This window comes from Brachyistius frenatus, unplaced genomic scaffold (assembly GCF_029030835.1).
Source record: "Brachyistius frenatus isolate BFR_SWC_R1_liver_20210118 unplaced genomic scaffold, ASM2903083v1 Contig_8, whole genome shotgun sequence".
NCBI classification, from domain to species: Eukaryota; Metazoa; Chordata; class Actinopteri; family Embiotocidae; genus Brachyistius; species Brachyistius frenatus.
In genome coordinates this window covers 3,051,107-3,067,351 of record NW_027210607.1, presented here as the reverse complement: position 1 = coordinate 3,067,351, position 16,245 = coordinate 3,051,107, and the positions used below count along the sequence as shown (strand labels likewise).

At 44.0% G+C, this 16,245-nt stretch overlaps 1 protein-coding gene across 2 annotated transcripts in view; it reads right to left on the bottom strand.

The window, feature by feature from the left end:
* Nucleotides 1-972: 972 nt before the first annotated feature.
* The window catches only part of LOC138615978 (adhesion G protein-coupled receptor A1), a 174,119-nt gene continuing 158,846 nt past the window's right edge, over nt 973-16,245 (bottom strand). Inside the window, exons 17-19 of one of the 2 annotated variants that reach the window (XM_069689899.1) lie at nt 13,453-13,598; nt 5,617-5,712; nt 973-5,228 (exon numbers count right to left, since the gene is read on the bottom strand). In XM_069689899.1, the coding sequence (XP_069546000.1) occupies nt 3,800-5,228; nt 5,617-5,712; nt 13,453-13,598 (1,671 nt within the window). In that variant the 3' untranslated portion in view covers nt 973-3,799. The remainder of the gene's footprint in view (nt 5,229-5,616; nt 5,713-13,452; nt 13,599-16,245) is intronic. The other variant, XM_069689900.1, reaches the window with a different exon arrangement.

Here is a 16,245-nt window from a genome sequence, read left to right as displayed (position 1 = left end):
TGTATACACTCAGGGGCACACTCTCACTTCATCTTTCCCCCTCCTCCGCCTCTTCCTCTGGCTCCTACTCCTGTTTACAAGCCCATTTATTACAACAGGAAATTAAAACACACTTAATTGTATCATAAACACACATCTGTGTAACTGAAATCAGATTAATTTTTAATGAAACAGATGCCTTCCTGGGCCAGTTCCTCCCTTCGCCAAAACCTCTACAGCCTCACCTACCGCAGCCTTCAATCTCACAATCACACGCTGAAGCATCCTTCTCGCTCTGCATTGAGCTTAAAAAAAACCACACTCACTGGTTTAAAGTGACAAACCAGTAAAACAGCCATCATGGTCTTGTACACATTATCTATACAAGCACCACAGCTGCTCATTTGGCACAGCAGCACAGATTCATTTGGTTTTCCTGGAAAGATCATGACTCGAGATGTCCATTACTCACCTTTCATTGAGACCCTGCAGTATTCATGTTCAGTCTGAAGCTTCATAGGAGACAGAGAGGTAGGGCTAATATTTCTCATGGCTTTCAGTCAGACGAATAATCTGATGGTTGTCAGGGAAGGGAGGGAACCGCGTGGCCTTGGTAAGAAAAAAAAAAAAAAAATCCAGCTGCATATTAAATGTGCTCAGGCGTTTCATGGCCTGTCAAATCTGAGGGTGATTCCTGATGCAGGGAAGACACACTGTTTTATTTCCTGGGCGATGTCTGCACGTGTGGACGCCTGTGCATGTATGTGGAAAAGGGTATGGGCATACACAACACACACACACACATACACAGCAGAAGCAGCAGCAGCAGCAGCAGTCAAGCCTGCTATCATTTGAATTCCTTCCCTGTGGTGACTTCATAAGACAGCTCAATTTCCATCACACTGTCGGAAGATATAAACACAGTGCGGTGAGAATTGTGAAGGAAAAACCCCCCCCAAAAAACATGCATTCGCAATCACTCTCATTCATCGTCATGTAAGTTAAAATGCACTCGCACGCACACACAGGTCACGCAAAACACAAGCCAAAGACGCTCTCATCAGTTGCATGGTGAAAAAATACATTTATTGGAATCTGTGTCAATGTAGAAAAAAGTGAAAATTGGCTTTAGGTTTTGTCACAGTACCACAGGTGAATGTTCCGGCAGCCGTCTGGTGAGCCGAAACCAAACCAAGCAGCAAGCTCGTTTAGGGCAGTACATCTGCTACTGATGACAACAGTGAAGGCGGCCTACACAGCGGCTTGTGATACCTCACAGACACTGAAAAGCTCCGGCTGCTCCTATAAGACACACCACCAGCGAATACACATGTTGTACAGCAATTAACCTAGACCAATGTTCTCTCAGTGTAATGTGGGTTTGGCGGGAGAGGTTTGACTTTTTCTTTTTTTAGGTTGTGATGCAGTTACAAATCTCTTTCCAATAACTATAAAGCCAGGGCCGCTGACTGCCAGCATCCAAGGTGGCTCAAATGAGTTTGTATTGTATGATCAATTGTGGGCCAATGTTTTGTAACTCATAAGTTAGGCCCCATAATATCCCATTTTGACCCTGGAAATAACTCCAATGGCCCAGTGCAAAGCTATGAGGTTCATGCATCATCTTTGATGTCTACCAGGACCCCCGTTTTTCACTATTCAACACCTGCCATTCAAATAAAGGGAGTATCACATGAATATTTCTCCTTTCTTCTCTGCAGAAGTCCCTTTTTTGAAATCAGATGTTTCTGTCTGAAAAAGCATTTCTATTACAACCACACTGTAAGAGACGAATTCTACTCTGGCAGGCCGAACGTTATTATGAGTAGTGCATTTCTATTTCTGATATGATAGTATAAGTCTCACAACACATGGCGAGTCTGCATACTTTATGAAGTCAACAGAGAAAAGAAAAAGGCATTTGAAAACAAAGAGGACATTTCTAAACTCAGATACTGAGTATTAACATTGAGGTCAGTTTTTTTCCCCATACAACTTTCTTTACATATAGACTTATTTTATTCTTAAATATCTTAAATCTCATATAAAATAATTCATCAGAAACGGGTTCTATATACACAGACAAGAGTGCACGAGATGGATGAAGAGGTGGTGTGCATGCTGAGGTGGTTGGCTGTGAGATTATATGCGCTGCTCGGGTGTACAGGTTTGTGTTGGCTTTTTTTCTGACGAAACGTATGACTGTTTTTGTCCGGAGCATCAAACTCAATATCATCATTCATAAAACAAACAAGTGCTTCGAAATCAATACAGACACTCCTTTGCCTTCTCTATTTGAGTGGCAGTTCTTCAAAGAGAATGTGACCTTGTCGGTAACAAAAGAAGCATCCGTGCTGCAACCTTGGCCTCTCCTGACACAAGTTATCGAGCAAAGCAGAACATTATGATTTTCAGGACAGGATTCGAGGATAAAACCAAAGCTTGGAGTCTTGTTCCGTGGAGGTTACCGTTGGGGAATAAAACAGGATTAATCCAAGAGTGTGGCAAAAATAATACACGGCAAAGCTGAAACATTCAAATCGAGGCAAACAATATGGATAGGCATTCATTTACACTGTTAAAATACAGCTACATACAGGCATGCATGCTTTGGGGCTTTGAGAAGACAAATTAAAAAGGGATAAAAAAGGGATTGCGTTTGCTCAGGTTTCTGCCATGTGGCATTTTTTTTTTTAGCTAACGCTGAATGAGATTCAAATGTTGTTTAAAAAAAAGTATTTTCATTAGGAGGGAAAATAGTAGGACATCAGTGATAGGCAGGTTTCCCAACGTGATGTTTAAGCAGCTTGTTTTTTTTTTTTTCAAGAGTGTTTGATTTGATATTGTCACATGAAGCGTGTGCAAGCGGAGCTGAAGAGGATATAAAAAAAAAAAAAAAACCGCTGACTTGTTTGGCAATGAAGTCGCTGTGAGGACCTGGCTCTGTGTGGCACAGGGCTAATAAAAACTGACTCGTTGACACCAACTACCGCTTGGCAATGGCCCGGCGGTTGCTGTTGGTGCACCTGTTATTTACTTCTCTCAAGAAAATAATGAAAAAAAAGAAAGGGAAACACTACAGTGAAGACATCATATAAGACAGCATGATCAATACCAACCTGGATAAGAGGATGCTTAATTTTCTGTTGCTTTGAATTTCTCACAACTTTAACTGGCATCCATGCGTCTCTGGCAAGCGACAGTATCTTTGTATATTATTTAGAAAATCTCTGGTAGATATTCACAGTTGATTGACTGGATGGCAAAAATACCCATGAAGTCTAAAATTGCTGGTTTAGTCATCTAAAACATGGATGCCGAGAGTTATTTAAAGTACTGGAGGTCGAATGTCATCGGAGATTAAGTTGATGGATTCAAAGTGTTAAAAAAAATAAAAAATCTTGCCACTTGTTGAGCACTACCACACATATTCATACGTACGACCATTCATTTTCTGGTATATATATATATATAGAGAGATAGGTCTGTAGTAATATGGAAACAGTGGAAATACCTTCAATTACATCTGATGGTATGATGTGACGCACATTTCACAAACTCTTTGTGATGGAGGAGATTCTGTTTCTATCTATGGATGCTCCTCAGGAAACATTTGCATGACGTCAGATTTCTGTACAGTAAAACAGCACATAAAAACATGAGGACATTGAAATAAAAATATCCCACGCTGATTGTGATGTTTAAAATGTTATTCAGTTCTCTCTTTTTTTTTTTTTTTATTTTAAAAAGGGATGTGAAGGTTTATTTTGGCAGGACGAGGCAGTGGTGCTGCCAGCGTCCCCTGTTTCTCCTTCCCGCACTACACAGTAGTTTCGTTCTTCCAGGGTCCGGTGCGTATATTCCCTGTGCTGTCCGACGTGTACAGGAGGCCTTCGTGCAGGCCCCCCTTTAGAATCCCGTTCTGATTGGGCGGGTTCTGGGGGTAGGATTGTCTGCGCGGGGCGTGCATCTCCAGATGGTGATGTGTCGCCATCGGATCCTCCTCGGCCACTTTGCCGCAGCCGCACAGGAAGACGCCCGTGTCTCCCCCCTCTGCCGGGCACAGAGAGGGGAAAAGGTCTGCCTTGGCACAGCAGATGTGCCGGTGGCAGGGGTTATGGCACGCCAGGGACTCGTGCGCGGCGGCCGCGGCAGCGTGGCATGCGTGATGCCCGTCGTGGTGGCCTTCGTGGGCCAGATGTGGACAGATGTGGGCGTGGCGCTCGTGTGTGCTGTGGGGGCTGTCAGTGTGTGAGCTGTGCACGCTGCCTCCGTCCACGCTGGCGGGGATGTGATAGGCGTACTCCCGCTCGCTCGCCGCTCCGCACGCCGTTGCCCCAGCCCTGCGGCTGAAGTGACGGGCTTTAGTCCTGGTGCTGCTCTTTAGGCAGGGATGTAACTGGATCCCCGGCCGGTAACCCTCCGGGTCAGCGTGCAGCAGAACGTGCGTCGCTGCAGGCTCCTCCTCCATCAGCTGCTGGCTGTGCAGGGCGGCGCAGCACGGCGTCACCGGTGCCAGACACGTCACGTGATTCTGCGCGGAGGGAAGGGCGGCGTGTTTACAGTGACCTAAGCTGCCGTGGCTGCAGCTGATCAGAGGTTTACCCTGACATGGGGAGTCATGGTGGCAGTGGCTGTGACCGTGGCCGTGACCGGGGGTGTCTCCGTTCACGTTGACCTTGGGCCGCGTTTGAGCCGGCCCGTGAGCGCCAGAGCAGGCGTTGGCGCGTCGTCCGGGGCAACAGGAACACCAGCAGTGCCAGACGTCGTCGCGCTTGGCACAGTGATGGATGAGGATGAAGAGGCCGAGGGTGACGGAGAAGGCACCGTAAAGGCAGCTGAAGATCATGTCCAGGAAGTGACCCTGCGACACGGCCAGCGCCCCGAACGTCCAGGTGGCGAGGAACAAGAAGAGGGTGAAGGCTGCCGTTCGTAGCTGAGCCTTGAAGGAGTGCTCGTTGGCCAGCAGCGCTGGGTTGATGGGTACGCCGGGGCAGCCGGCGGGGCAGTGGCCGCCGCTGTGTGGGACAGCCAGCGCTCCGGGCTCCGCCCCCTGGTGGCAGTGCGCCGGCACGTCGACGGCGGCCAGCCTCTGCTGTTCCTCCGTCAGCTGCTTGAGCTCGTACTTCTTTTCGGGATGTTGACGCAGCGTGATGAAGGTGCAGAGGAAGTAGACGCACGTCACCAGGATGATGAAGGCCACGGGGCCGTAGAAGGCTCCCAGGCTGGGCTCCCATGCCATCCAGCAGCTGCAACACACACGAATAACAACTGAACACTTTGATTTATCTTTCCATCTTTTAAAAATAAGAACGACTGAAGAATACAAGCTCTGTTATTTGTTTGAAATGAAATATTTACCTTCAACATGTGCAGCCCCACACACTGTACACACACTTATGTGCTGTTTACTCAACTGAGAAAACCAAATTTAAATATGTTCCCACCAAATGGAAATACAAGTGTAAAGATGAATGTGCGTGTGTACACATGCTATCTACGTGCACACACACAAAAGAAAATGAAAATCCAATGACGGTTTATTTCTGGATGTAATTAATGGGGAAAAAACACTTTGTTGAGTTGCATAAATCAAAATAATTTAACCTTGAGAGAAAAAGTAAATCCAGGACTTACTATGGTGCCTGCTCCCCGCTGCCATAGTTGTCTATATTGACGGCTGCCGTGACCCCGCAGATGATGAGGGGTACTCCACCACTGACTAAATAAAATCTGTGAGATTATAGAAGGAAAAAAAAAACCCACAGCGACAGAGAGAATGAGAAAGCATGAATAAGACAGAATGTTTATTGTATCTCACATCTGGATTACAACAGCTCACTATGAGGCTGAGGGATAGTAAGAGATAAACAGGAGACAGATAATAACCAAAACAGCCAGACAAACAGTGACAGATTGAATTATGGACTCAGCGCTTGGCTGACCCCAAATAACTCGGTATTATTGTAAGAGTATTTTGAATATAAAAGCATGACACCAGTCAACCGACATGACAATATTTTTGTCAGCTATCCTTTGCCCAAATATGACCATCTTAAAACAACAAAAAAAGCAGCTTGCCAGTGTTTGTGATCACACTCGATGGGAGCGATCACACCCTGGTTGCTTTCTTTGCTACAAACCAAAGTGTAAATTTTACTGTCTCCTGTCAATGGAAGCATGATGAGCTTGTCAGCACTCGTTTCTGCTATTTATGGCATCTGCTGTTAGAGCTCTGGGGATGGAGAGAGAACCTGGAATCGAGCAAAACAAAACAAAAACTGGTTTTATGACTTCCTGCTCATAAAACCTCCCAATTTGATGTTGTATCCTCAGGTTGGGTTTAATTATTTTTCTCTTCATATACAGTTTGCGGGTGTCAAGATAGATGATCCAAAAAACAACCAACATGTTCAAGTAGGTTGGTGGAGTCTGAATACCAATGATTCCGGGTTTCCAAGCTACCTTCAATCTACACAACAACACAAGCTGGATTTAGTAATAAATCCATTAGATTGAAATCTTATGAGAAGCCAAAACACTGCGCAGCTGTTCATAACACTACAGAAAGAATCTTACAGCTTTGGAAAGTAATGAAGTTAATTTATCTTTTGTTGCAACAATTGGCAGACAAAATAACTACAGCAGTCACATTACAACATAATATACCAATAAAGCTGCATTTGTTGTCAAGTGACAGTCAAATGCTTATTTCTTGGGTGTATTTTGAATTGGAGTGGAGCAGCCTTTAACCAACCAGCCTTTGACCAGCCTATAGAGTATGTTGTGCGCCTTCAGTGTCATCACACTTAGCCACACCCACTGGTCGCTGATTGGTCCGCCCCTTCAGAGTGGCTGAGCACACATTAATGCAAACATGGTTTCCAGACCAAAATGACAGTGTAGACTGAAACTGGGAGCAAAAGTCGGGTGCAGTAGGGGACGAGAACAAATAAATTGTCTGCTGGCACTTTGCTTGTTGGTTGGAAAGCTGCATCACCAGTGTAGCTACATGTATGTCAACACTACAGCAAGACATGCAGATAGGTAAGTTATCTCTGGACACACCAAATCTGATCCGCTCACCTACAAACAACAGTACGGACAGACGTCCCAAAGATCTGATTTGAGCAACAAATCGGATTTGCCTGCAGTCTGAACAAAGCCTAATGAGCTCATGTGGTGTATCAGGATGTGAAGTAAGGCGTCTGTCAAAAAAGAGCTTGACCTCATCAAGATTACCCAAATAAATGAATCATATACAAGGGTAATATCGTAAGATGTTAACAACACGATAGTATCACCTCATGGTATGACCATGCTTAGTTTCGTGACAAATTATAGGAAGATATTCTGATATTAACCGGGAATCAGTCTGTGCGTACTCTACCCCTTTTTAGTCCTCTTACACTTAAAGCATGCGGGCAGGTACGTGTACAATGACACTTGCATCACAGGAAGTCTTTTATGAGCCCTCAGAATCGGGTGCAGAAACAAAGCTAATCCCCAGCAGCTCCCTCAGCGCACTGTCCTTGTCCTCTCTCACTGCACTGTCATCCACTTTCCTACATAACACTATGCTATTTCCTCTTCCTTTCTGTTCAATCTCAGCCTCTGTCACTACTCTAACCTTTCCACCACTCCATCTTCCTCCATCTTTCTCTGTTCCCTTCCTTTCATCCCTTCTCATTGTCTCCCTCTCTCTCTCTCTCTCTCTCTCTCTCTCTCTCTCCCCCCAATCTGTCCTCCGTCACACAGCAGCCATCCCCAAAATTCAATTACAATCAAGATGTTTGTCTGGGCTCGGTGATGGGCGGTTGGGTGGGTGGAGGGGAGGTGAGGGAGGGGGCTGGAGGGGGTGGCGGCATTACCGGCCTGTCACTGTCTCTGAGTGGAACGGTTCCCCCGGGGGACCCTCCTCCAACAGAAAGCCATTTACACACCCGTCAGCCAGATAAGCATAAACGAGAAGAACTAGTGGATGTTAAAGCACCCAGCGCTTTATAACCCTCATTCCCCCTTTATCCCCTCTAGAAAATGCTCGCTTATGTTTCCTGCAGACCTGTTCCTGAGGACAACACATGTAGCATACGTGCAGAAAATCTATATAGCATCCGTCGTTGCCCAGAAATTTTGCAAAAAAGATGCTCAATCATATTAAAATTCTCACCAGTGCATTTACTCTTCTGTGAACACACATCTTTTTTTTTTTTTTTTTTTTTTTTGGGTTGGCAATTCTATTAAGGAAGGCCTTCAAACTGTAACAACATGGCTGTGTATGCAGAGTTGTGCTTTTGAGTGAGTTTCGGAACAGCAATCATCTGATATAAATAGACCCTGAAGTGCCTTTTAGCCAGCAGCTACACAGCGGCTCCCCTCCCATCCTCCTTCCTCTGCTTTATGCACTGCCCTCTGTTTTGTGACTGTGCACTATCCTCTCTCTGGAGCCGGTCCAGGATATACATAGCACAGCTGGGGCTGACTGATGGTCATGAGCAAAGGCTTCTGGGAAATGCTGGGGGGATGCAAGGCTAATGTATGTGCTCAGCTTAAACTACAATCCTGCGGGTCTGAATACCCTTTAATGGACAAAATAAGCTGACTCTCGAGCGACAGTTTGACATTTCGGAAAACATACTTATTTGCTTAATTGCCAAAAGTTAAATAAGAAGATGGATACCACAGACAAGAGAGTGAAATTCATCTTCTCAACTAACACCCAAGTAACTGCTTCATGTTACAATATTCACTTCAAGTTGTCCTTTTCAATGGCCATCGGCCACTGAGAGATATTTAGAGAGATATTCTTCACAAGGCCATTTCATTTTCAAATATACAAAGGGCAATCAAAAAGTTTAGGGACTGCTCCTGTCGTGCACGAACAGAGCGTAGCATTGTGATGTGCACCGAACATTGCAAAGCTATAACCTTCATGAGTAAGTCCTCCAAGTTATGTCACCTGAACAACATCAGCACCTGAGTTACACGTTTTTGTGAGCGGTGGTCTGACAGCATTCGTGATGTGTGAGCTAAACTCAGCACCGAAGACCCTTGAAATCTTTCCGAAAATCCGCAGCAACGAGGCAATGAGACGAGTGAAGGGTTTTGAGTGGCTTTTGCGTTTTAAGAGGAACAGAACCACCAACCAGGTTGGTTTTCTTTCACATTCGCGGGGTTGTGAACTTTGAATTTGACTGTCAACACCAACTTCTGCTCTGACGTTCTGAGGCTTCTGAGGGAAAACATTCAGTGCAAACAAGCTGAACTGTGGCGCGATGGCACTCTGTTTCTCCAGCGTGACAACAAGCCAGCTCTCAGTGCATTGAAAACACACAAGTTTCTCTCCCGCAAAAGCACAATTGTTGCTCCCCACCACCTCTGTATTTGGCTCCCTGCTTCTTTCTGTTCCCCTTTAATTTGACAACCAATTTGATGTGCGCTCTCTGCTCAAGTTTCAGGCGGGGCATAGTGTCCTCAGGGTCTCAGTCAGATAGAATCAGATCCAATGCAAAGATGGCGACGGCCAAAGTCTAAATGTAGCTGTTCTAAACCATTTCCATCCAGTGATTACATGTTTATTTCCCCAACTACTTTATACGATGTGCAGTGCCTGCTTGCAGATATTAATATAAACATCTGGAGAGAAATGCTCTTTAACAGATGTTGGATATTCTACACTGGGAGGAATTTTTTTTTCTCAAACTGATATGTTGCATTAGATGAAAGATATGCACCCATCACACCAGAGGAACGTCGGCTAGTAGTCTAAAAAGAGGCGTTTAAAGGTGTTTGGTCCAACACGGTGCAGCAGATTTCCGACAAAGGTCGGTGTGATGGTCGGCTGGATCCGCCATCAGCACCTGTCAGGAGTGCAAGGACAGGAAAAGAGCTAGATGAGGAGGAATAGGTTGGTTGTTGGGAGGAGGAGGAGGAAGAGGAGGAGAAAGAGGGAGAAATTGATTTGTCTCCAGCTGCTAAGTCTCATTGCATGAGCCTGTCTGACGGGGAGCATTACAGTCAATCACTGTGGATCAACTTGACTGCTGCACCACAGGATCCCTCCGCCTGCCCCCAGACAAATTATCTCATTCACCAGCAGTGCATGATGGGAGTGCCTCGAGAACGTTCCATATTAACCCCCCCGTCCACCCATTCACGCAGGTGTCTGAGGATTTGCTGTGCAAGCAAAGTGCTGCTCATAGGTTGAGGGGGATCCTTATTTGGTGGGGTCCTTATCCTGAAGGACACTTGGTGACTCTTCAGGAATACATTATTGAGCAGATTCCAATATTAATAAGGTCAGACACATGATTCTGCTCCTTTATAGATTTCTACAGATATTAATTTCACCCTAAGAGCGCTAAATACTCCTGTGAGTGCTACACGTATCACAATAATCCTCTAAACCATCCCCACAGAAAGAAAGTCTAAAAGCAGGTATTCCAGTCGGGTTCATATCCAGTGCAACTCCACATGTTTAGATAGTTTTCCTGTTGGGTAAACCTCAATATTTTCTTCAAAATGTTTCATAAAGTTCAAGAAACCTCAGGCAACCAAGAGAGCATTTGATATTTTCCAACAGCTTTAAGAAAATGACACTTTAAGAGGGAACACAAGATTAAATGACAAACATACATTTGTTCCGGTGTAGCCTATGTTTGTCTCTGCGTCTCTGCTCTCAAACCTTCCTCTAACAGGATTTCTCACTGGAGCTTCTGCAGCTCTGCAGCTCTGCAGCTCAGCAGCGATGCGCAGAAGAGCTCACACAGCACCTTCTCACCGCAGAGGAAGAGAACCACATGTGGCCAAACGCTGATCCTCTTAAACATGTCAAATGTTCGTAGTAAGCAGAAAAGGAATGAAATGGAAAATGAGTGGGAAAAAGTCACAATACATCAGAAATTCAATCTGATGTGTGTGTCGAAACGAATCAGAATTAAATGGTTCAAAAGGCTAAATACATTTAGATGTGGGATAAAGCTCCTGGCTCAGCAGCCTCCTGGGTGATTGAGATAATTAGTTGGGGTGATGCCATGGTAACAGGTTGTTTGAGTCATTCGCTTCTTTGTCCTTCCTCCTGACTTTCATCTGCCCTCCATTCTTCTTATTAAACCTTACAGTGTAGTAGGTAGCCTCGAACAGAATAACAGAGCCGAAACCTCTACTTCACATCCGCTTCAGCTATTCCACACACTTTTTTCTCCAATAAATACCAGAACCGGGCCAAAGATGGCTTCATTCATACCGCATCAGTTAAACTGTTTGTGAACTTCATGGAAATCTCAGAAAAGTCATTGACCAGACAAGATCAGAGAAGGCTTTAGTGAACACTTCTGATGAGTGACAGAAACAGTGAACCTATTATGTTAACTGACTTATAGCTGTAGTATAGAGAGCCTGGGCAGAGGCAGGTAGGTCCTGAACAAGTCCCTCTGTTGGAGTTATTGTGGTTACACAGTTGTTGCACGTTGAATGTCAACTCTAAACAACAAAGTCACGGCTAATTAGGTCTCGAGACAGGAATCTGGTTGATTAAAAGGAATTCACTGGACTCTAATATCTGGCATGTATCAGATTCATTTTTCCATTGAGTCATCCCCGTTCAAAACGTAAGACCTGAACACGAACACATCTGGAAGAAATCCATAAGGGGAGCCAAATGGTATAAATAGGAAGTAGCTGACATTATGTCACTACGGAGTGAAAAACGCCAGAGGCTTGAAAGAATGCAAACTAGCTGTGGATGTCTCTGCAGATAAACGATGCAATAACTCATCTGTGTAAAGCTATTGGTGCCCTCTAAAGAAAACATGAGCCAGCAAACACCTGGGAGAAAAAGTAGCATAAATCAGGAGAGACACAAACACTTCACACTCAAATCCATAGCTGCGTGCACATACCTCTCTGTCATGGGAAAAAGTAAGTGGATGGAAATAGGTGGCTTTTTTGGCACACATTATTTGGACAAGCAAACATTTGATCCTCTTTGAATCAGTGCCTGTAGATAAAAGTGATATACTCAAATAAATGTTGCATAAAAATGTAAATTTAAAGTGTAAAGTAAAATGTAAAGTTCTCATAATTTAAATAGATAAAAAAAAACACATCAGTCACATTCTAAAAAGTAATTACACCCCAACATGTATCACTCCTATATTTATCGCACCTTTAAATCCATCAAATCAGAATCAGGGTTTCTAGATTAGGAGCTAATGATTTAGAACCTCCTCACTGAGTGACAGCTAGAACTTGTGTTAGGGTACTTTCACACCTACCTTGTTTAGTCTGGACCTTTAGACTTTTTAGTTTGGTCTGAACCTAAAGAGCAGGTGTGAAAGGTGCCTTGCATCATGGACCAAAGTTTGGTCCGACCAAAAGATGTGATCTTGATCCGCATCAAACTGAACTGTGGTTTGATTTATCTGCACAGTGAAAACACTTTCTGGATGGTTCAAACTTTTAGACCAATTACGAGAAAATGAGGCAGCGTATCATCACCACATTAAACAATAGAAAAACAAGTGGAAGAGAATCAAAATGAGCCGCAGCAGCACGGAGAGGAGATTTGGCTGTAATTAGGTCCAATGAAGAATTCAAAGCTTATAAAAATAACGAAACTTAGAACCTTTTTTCAGAATGCCAGTCGTATCACCATACTAATAATAATATAGTGGCAACGAAATGTATCTTTTCAATAATTTGTCTCGATTTTAACTGTAAAAGCTATCAGCCATATTGACAACACACCGACGTCAGAAGCACGCCGTCTACAAACCAATCAATGTTAGTATAAGGACGCAGATGTGTCATGGAAAGTTCTTTAGTGTGCTCATAGGATTGCAATGACAAACCAAAATGAAGCAGATCAAATGTTTATACTGTAACAAACACATAAAACTTGGTCCGGACTTCTTTGTTCGACCTCTAACACATCTTTGCTACTGAAGTGTTTGGTATCTTAATGCTGAGATGTGAAAAGCTCTATTAAAGCCTTCGGGAAAAAAAGGGTGTGACTGCTTATGAGTCTGGCGAGCAATTTTAAAAGGTCTTAAAACTATTTGAAATAAATCATTCCACTGTGAGGAAAATCGTGGGCAAGTGCTGCAGACAGAAAAAAAAAAAAATCCTTTGGATGCATAAGACTTCTACCTACATCTGACAGTCTCCGTCTGGCAAAAAAATGAAATGAGAAAGCAAACAATTGTGCAGTGAACCCGTCCTTGGCCTCTGAACACACACACACACACACACACACACACACACACACACACACACACACACACACACACACACACACACACACACACACACACACACACACACACACACACACACACACACACACACACACACAGTAGAAGCAAAGAGACTGGTCACACGCACAAAAACACTTGCACACAACCATTTTTCCTCCATACTCCTCGTCTGGAAGCAGTCGGGGTTGAGCAGGGTTGCGAGGACATTTGTGCTTACCTCAACAGGGGCTGTCTCGGGGGCGGAGGCGGGTCACCGTCTTGACTCTGCGGAGGCTTCTTGGTCACCTGCTTGTAAATGTTCCTGGCCGTCACCCCGAGCCACAGCATGGTCGACAGAGAAGAGTAGTGCAGCACGACCCCAACCTGCGATGGGGTGACGGAGAGAGTGCGTTGAGTTATTTCTCGGACTTTCTTGAACTTTTTGCATTTATTGTACAAGGTGTCTCTGTGAAAAATGTCAGAGTTGATTACATCCCAGTAACTCAGAGAGAGGGTGTTCAGGAGGAGCTGCCACTCCTCTCTAAAAAAAAAATCCCCATCATGAATGTCACTCCAAGGGTGTCTCCATAGACGTTTTCCTTCAAGACCTGACTGCTTTGTGTTATCCTTCACGAAAAGACAACAGTACAGGAATGGAAAGACGGGTTCAGAAAGTGCTATTGAATCATCAAGGTTGTCTGGGATAAGAGCATTATGGTGAGGTTATACTGGTGGATACTGAGCAGCTCCTTATCAGTTGAGTTAGAGGACATGAGGTGTGCTCTGTGAATAATAAATCAGAATATAAATGATAGTCACGTTGACAACTATCAGCGCGTGATTGTTTTTCCGAAATGCACTGTACACATATCTCTCCGTTCCTCCTCGTTTTAATATTCATGAACTTTGTTTAAAGGCTTTGCCAGCTCATAGAAAGAAAAGCGCGTAAATGAGAGTTGTGGGAAAAAATGAGGTGAGTGAGGAAAAAGATTAATATGCGCTCAGCCTTTTTCTCCACCTAGTCGGTCTGTTCATGATGTACTGGCAACCTGAGATACCCAATCAGATGGGTTCTTTCCAGCACGATAGGCCCAGGGACTGAGGCTAGTGCAGCACAGTAGAGATGCTAATTGGAAGTGTCCTTGAGCTGGTTATAGAGAGCAGAGAGCGGGTGGTAAGTCAATCACTGCTTCGGAGTCTGCACACTTCAGAGCTTCATTAGCGGCAAGAACAGACAGAAAGGATGTGTGTTTTTAATATGGTTATAAGGGGGGGGGGGATTCTTAAATTAACAGTATGGTAAAAATTGGAGGGCGCACACTGACCATAACTGGCTGCAATGTCCTCAACACGTTGTTTTACAGTTTAAATTCCCTCATCAAACAAACAATACCTAAACTCTGACATAGAATGACAAACTACATCAGTCAGCATTAAGAAAGGTATATGTAATAGTTGCCTATCTGGCAGATTTTCAAAATAAGACATCACACAGTTGCAGTCACATCCTATACAGAAAATTACCCATGTATTCCATCTTTTTGAACATTATCAATTTGAGGAGGAGCTTTCACCAACAGTCACATTCGTATTTCCTGGATGTATTTTGAAATGTGAATGAAGTCGCTCAATGTCCACCACAGAAGGTAAGCAACCTCTGAAAGTCTCAAATGTTGATGAATTATTCTGAAATTGTAGTCCAAGTTTGGCTTGATGGTTCCAGACCAATTTACCATGTGAGTATTTGGGTCTGACCACCCTCTATAAGGAATCATTTCCAGTCGTTGAGCTCAAGTTAATTGTGAAGCTATTGAAGCAGACTTTAACCAATCGGCATTGACCACCATATGCGCCAAAACTCTACGACTGCTGCTAATTCATGTAGAAAAAAAACACGAGCCTTCATCTTCATCACACTTAGCAACCCCCACTGGTCGCTGATTGAGTGACTGTGCTAACGTTAATGCCAACAGGGTTTCCAGACTATAATCACAGTGAAGGAAACTGAAGCTGTGAGCAACAGTCAGGCAGAGCAAAGCTTGACCAAGTTGGCTTCTTTCAAGTGATTTAGATTGACTAATTAACTTATTGGGACACTGATGGCCCAGAAAGTGGTCTGAAAATTATAACTTGATTAACACTGAGACCCACTTCACACAACATGAACATACACTACTGCGTGAGACAGACGATACAACTCCAACACATTGTCTCACAATGAGCACATCCTCTCAGCAGAGGCGACTGAGCAACACATGCAAAATCAGACAAAAACATCACCCTGATAATTAAGAGGAGTGAGTGCAAAGTCTGTCGGACTCTGGGGTCACAAGAAAAACAGAAACAGGACACATTGGTCATTTTCTTATGTGCTGAAAACAGCTTATGTTAACATGTCCTCGTGAGCTCATAATGCGTGCTTCAGAAACAAAGGTGGAGGTAATTACAGCTCTAAAAAAACTTAAGCAAAGGTAGAAGCAACAGTCAACATTGGCATCTCTTTGATCCCCAATGTGACTAAACATATAACACGATACATATACTTTCACGAGACTGCAAAAGGAGTATACTTTACATAGGTATGCAGCTGAGTGATCTGACTGCTAAATAGCAGATACTTTGATATTTTACCATTCAGAGTTGGCGTGTGCTTTCAGTTGATGTGCTTTTGTGAGCTGAGAATCTGGGTAAATAGAAAATTGCAGCCGGCGATGGGATCAGTGAGCGGCACAATGATCACACAGTTAACAGAACAGGAGCTGGAAACAACCTCAGAAAGCCTGATCAATGTGTCCCCATTAAACCAAATCCCAGCTCCTCTTCCTCTTTCATCACTTATGGAGATGTCAATGAGGCATAAATAAATGAAACGGCACATCACTTGTGAAACTGTGACAGCCAAACATTAGCGCTACTCATTTTGCATTCGTGGGAGGTCACTCAAACAGAAAGAATAAGAATGAGTACACACTCTTTCTGCAGTCTCAGCACACAGTAGGATGGGAGGCATGGTTAGCTAGTTAGATTAACA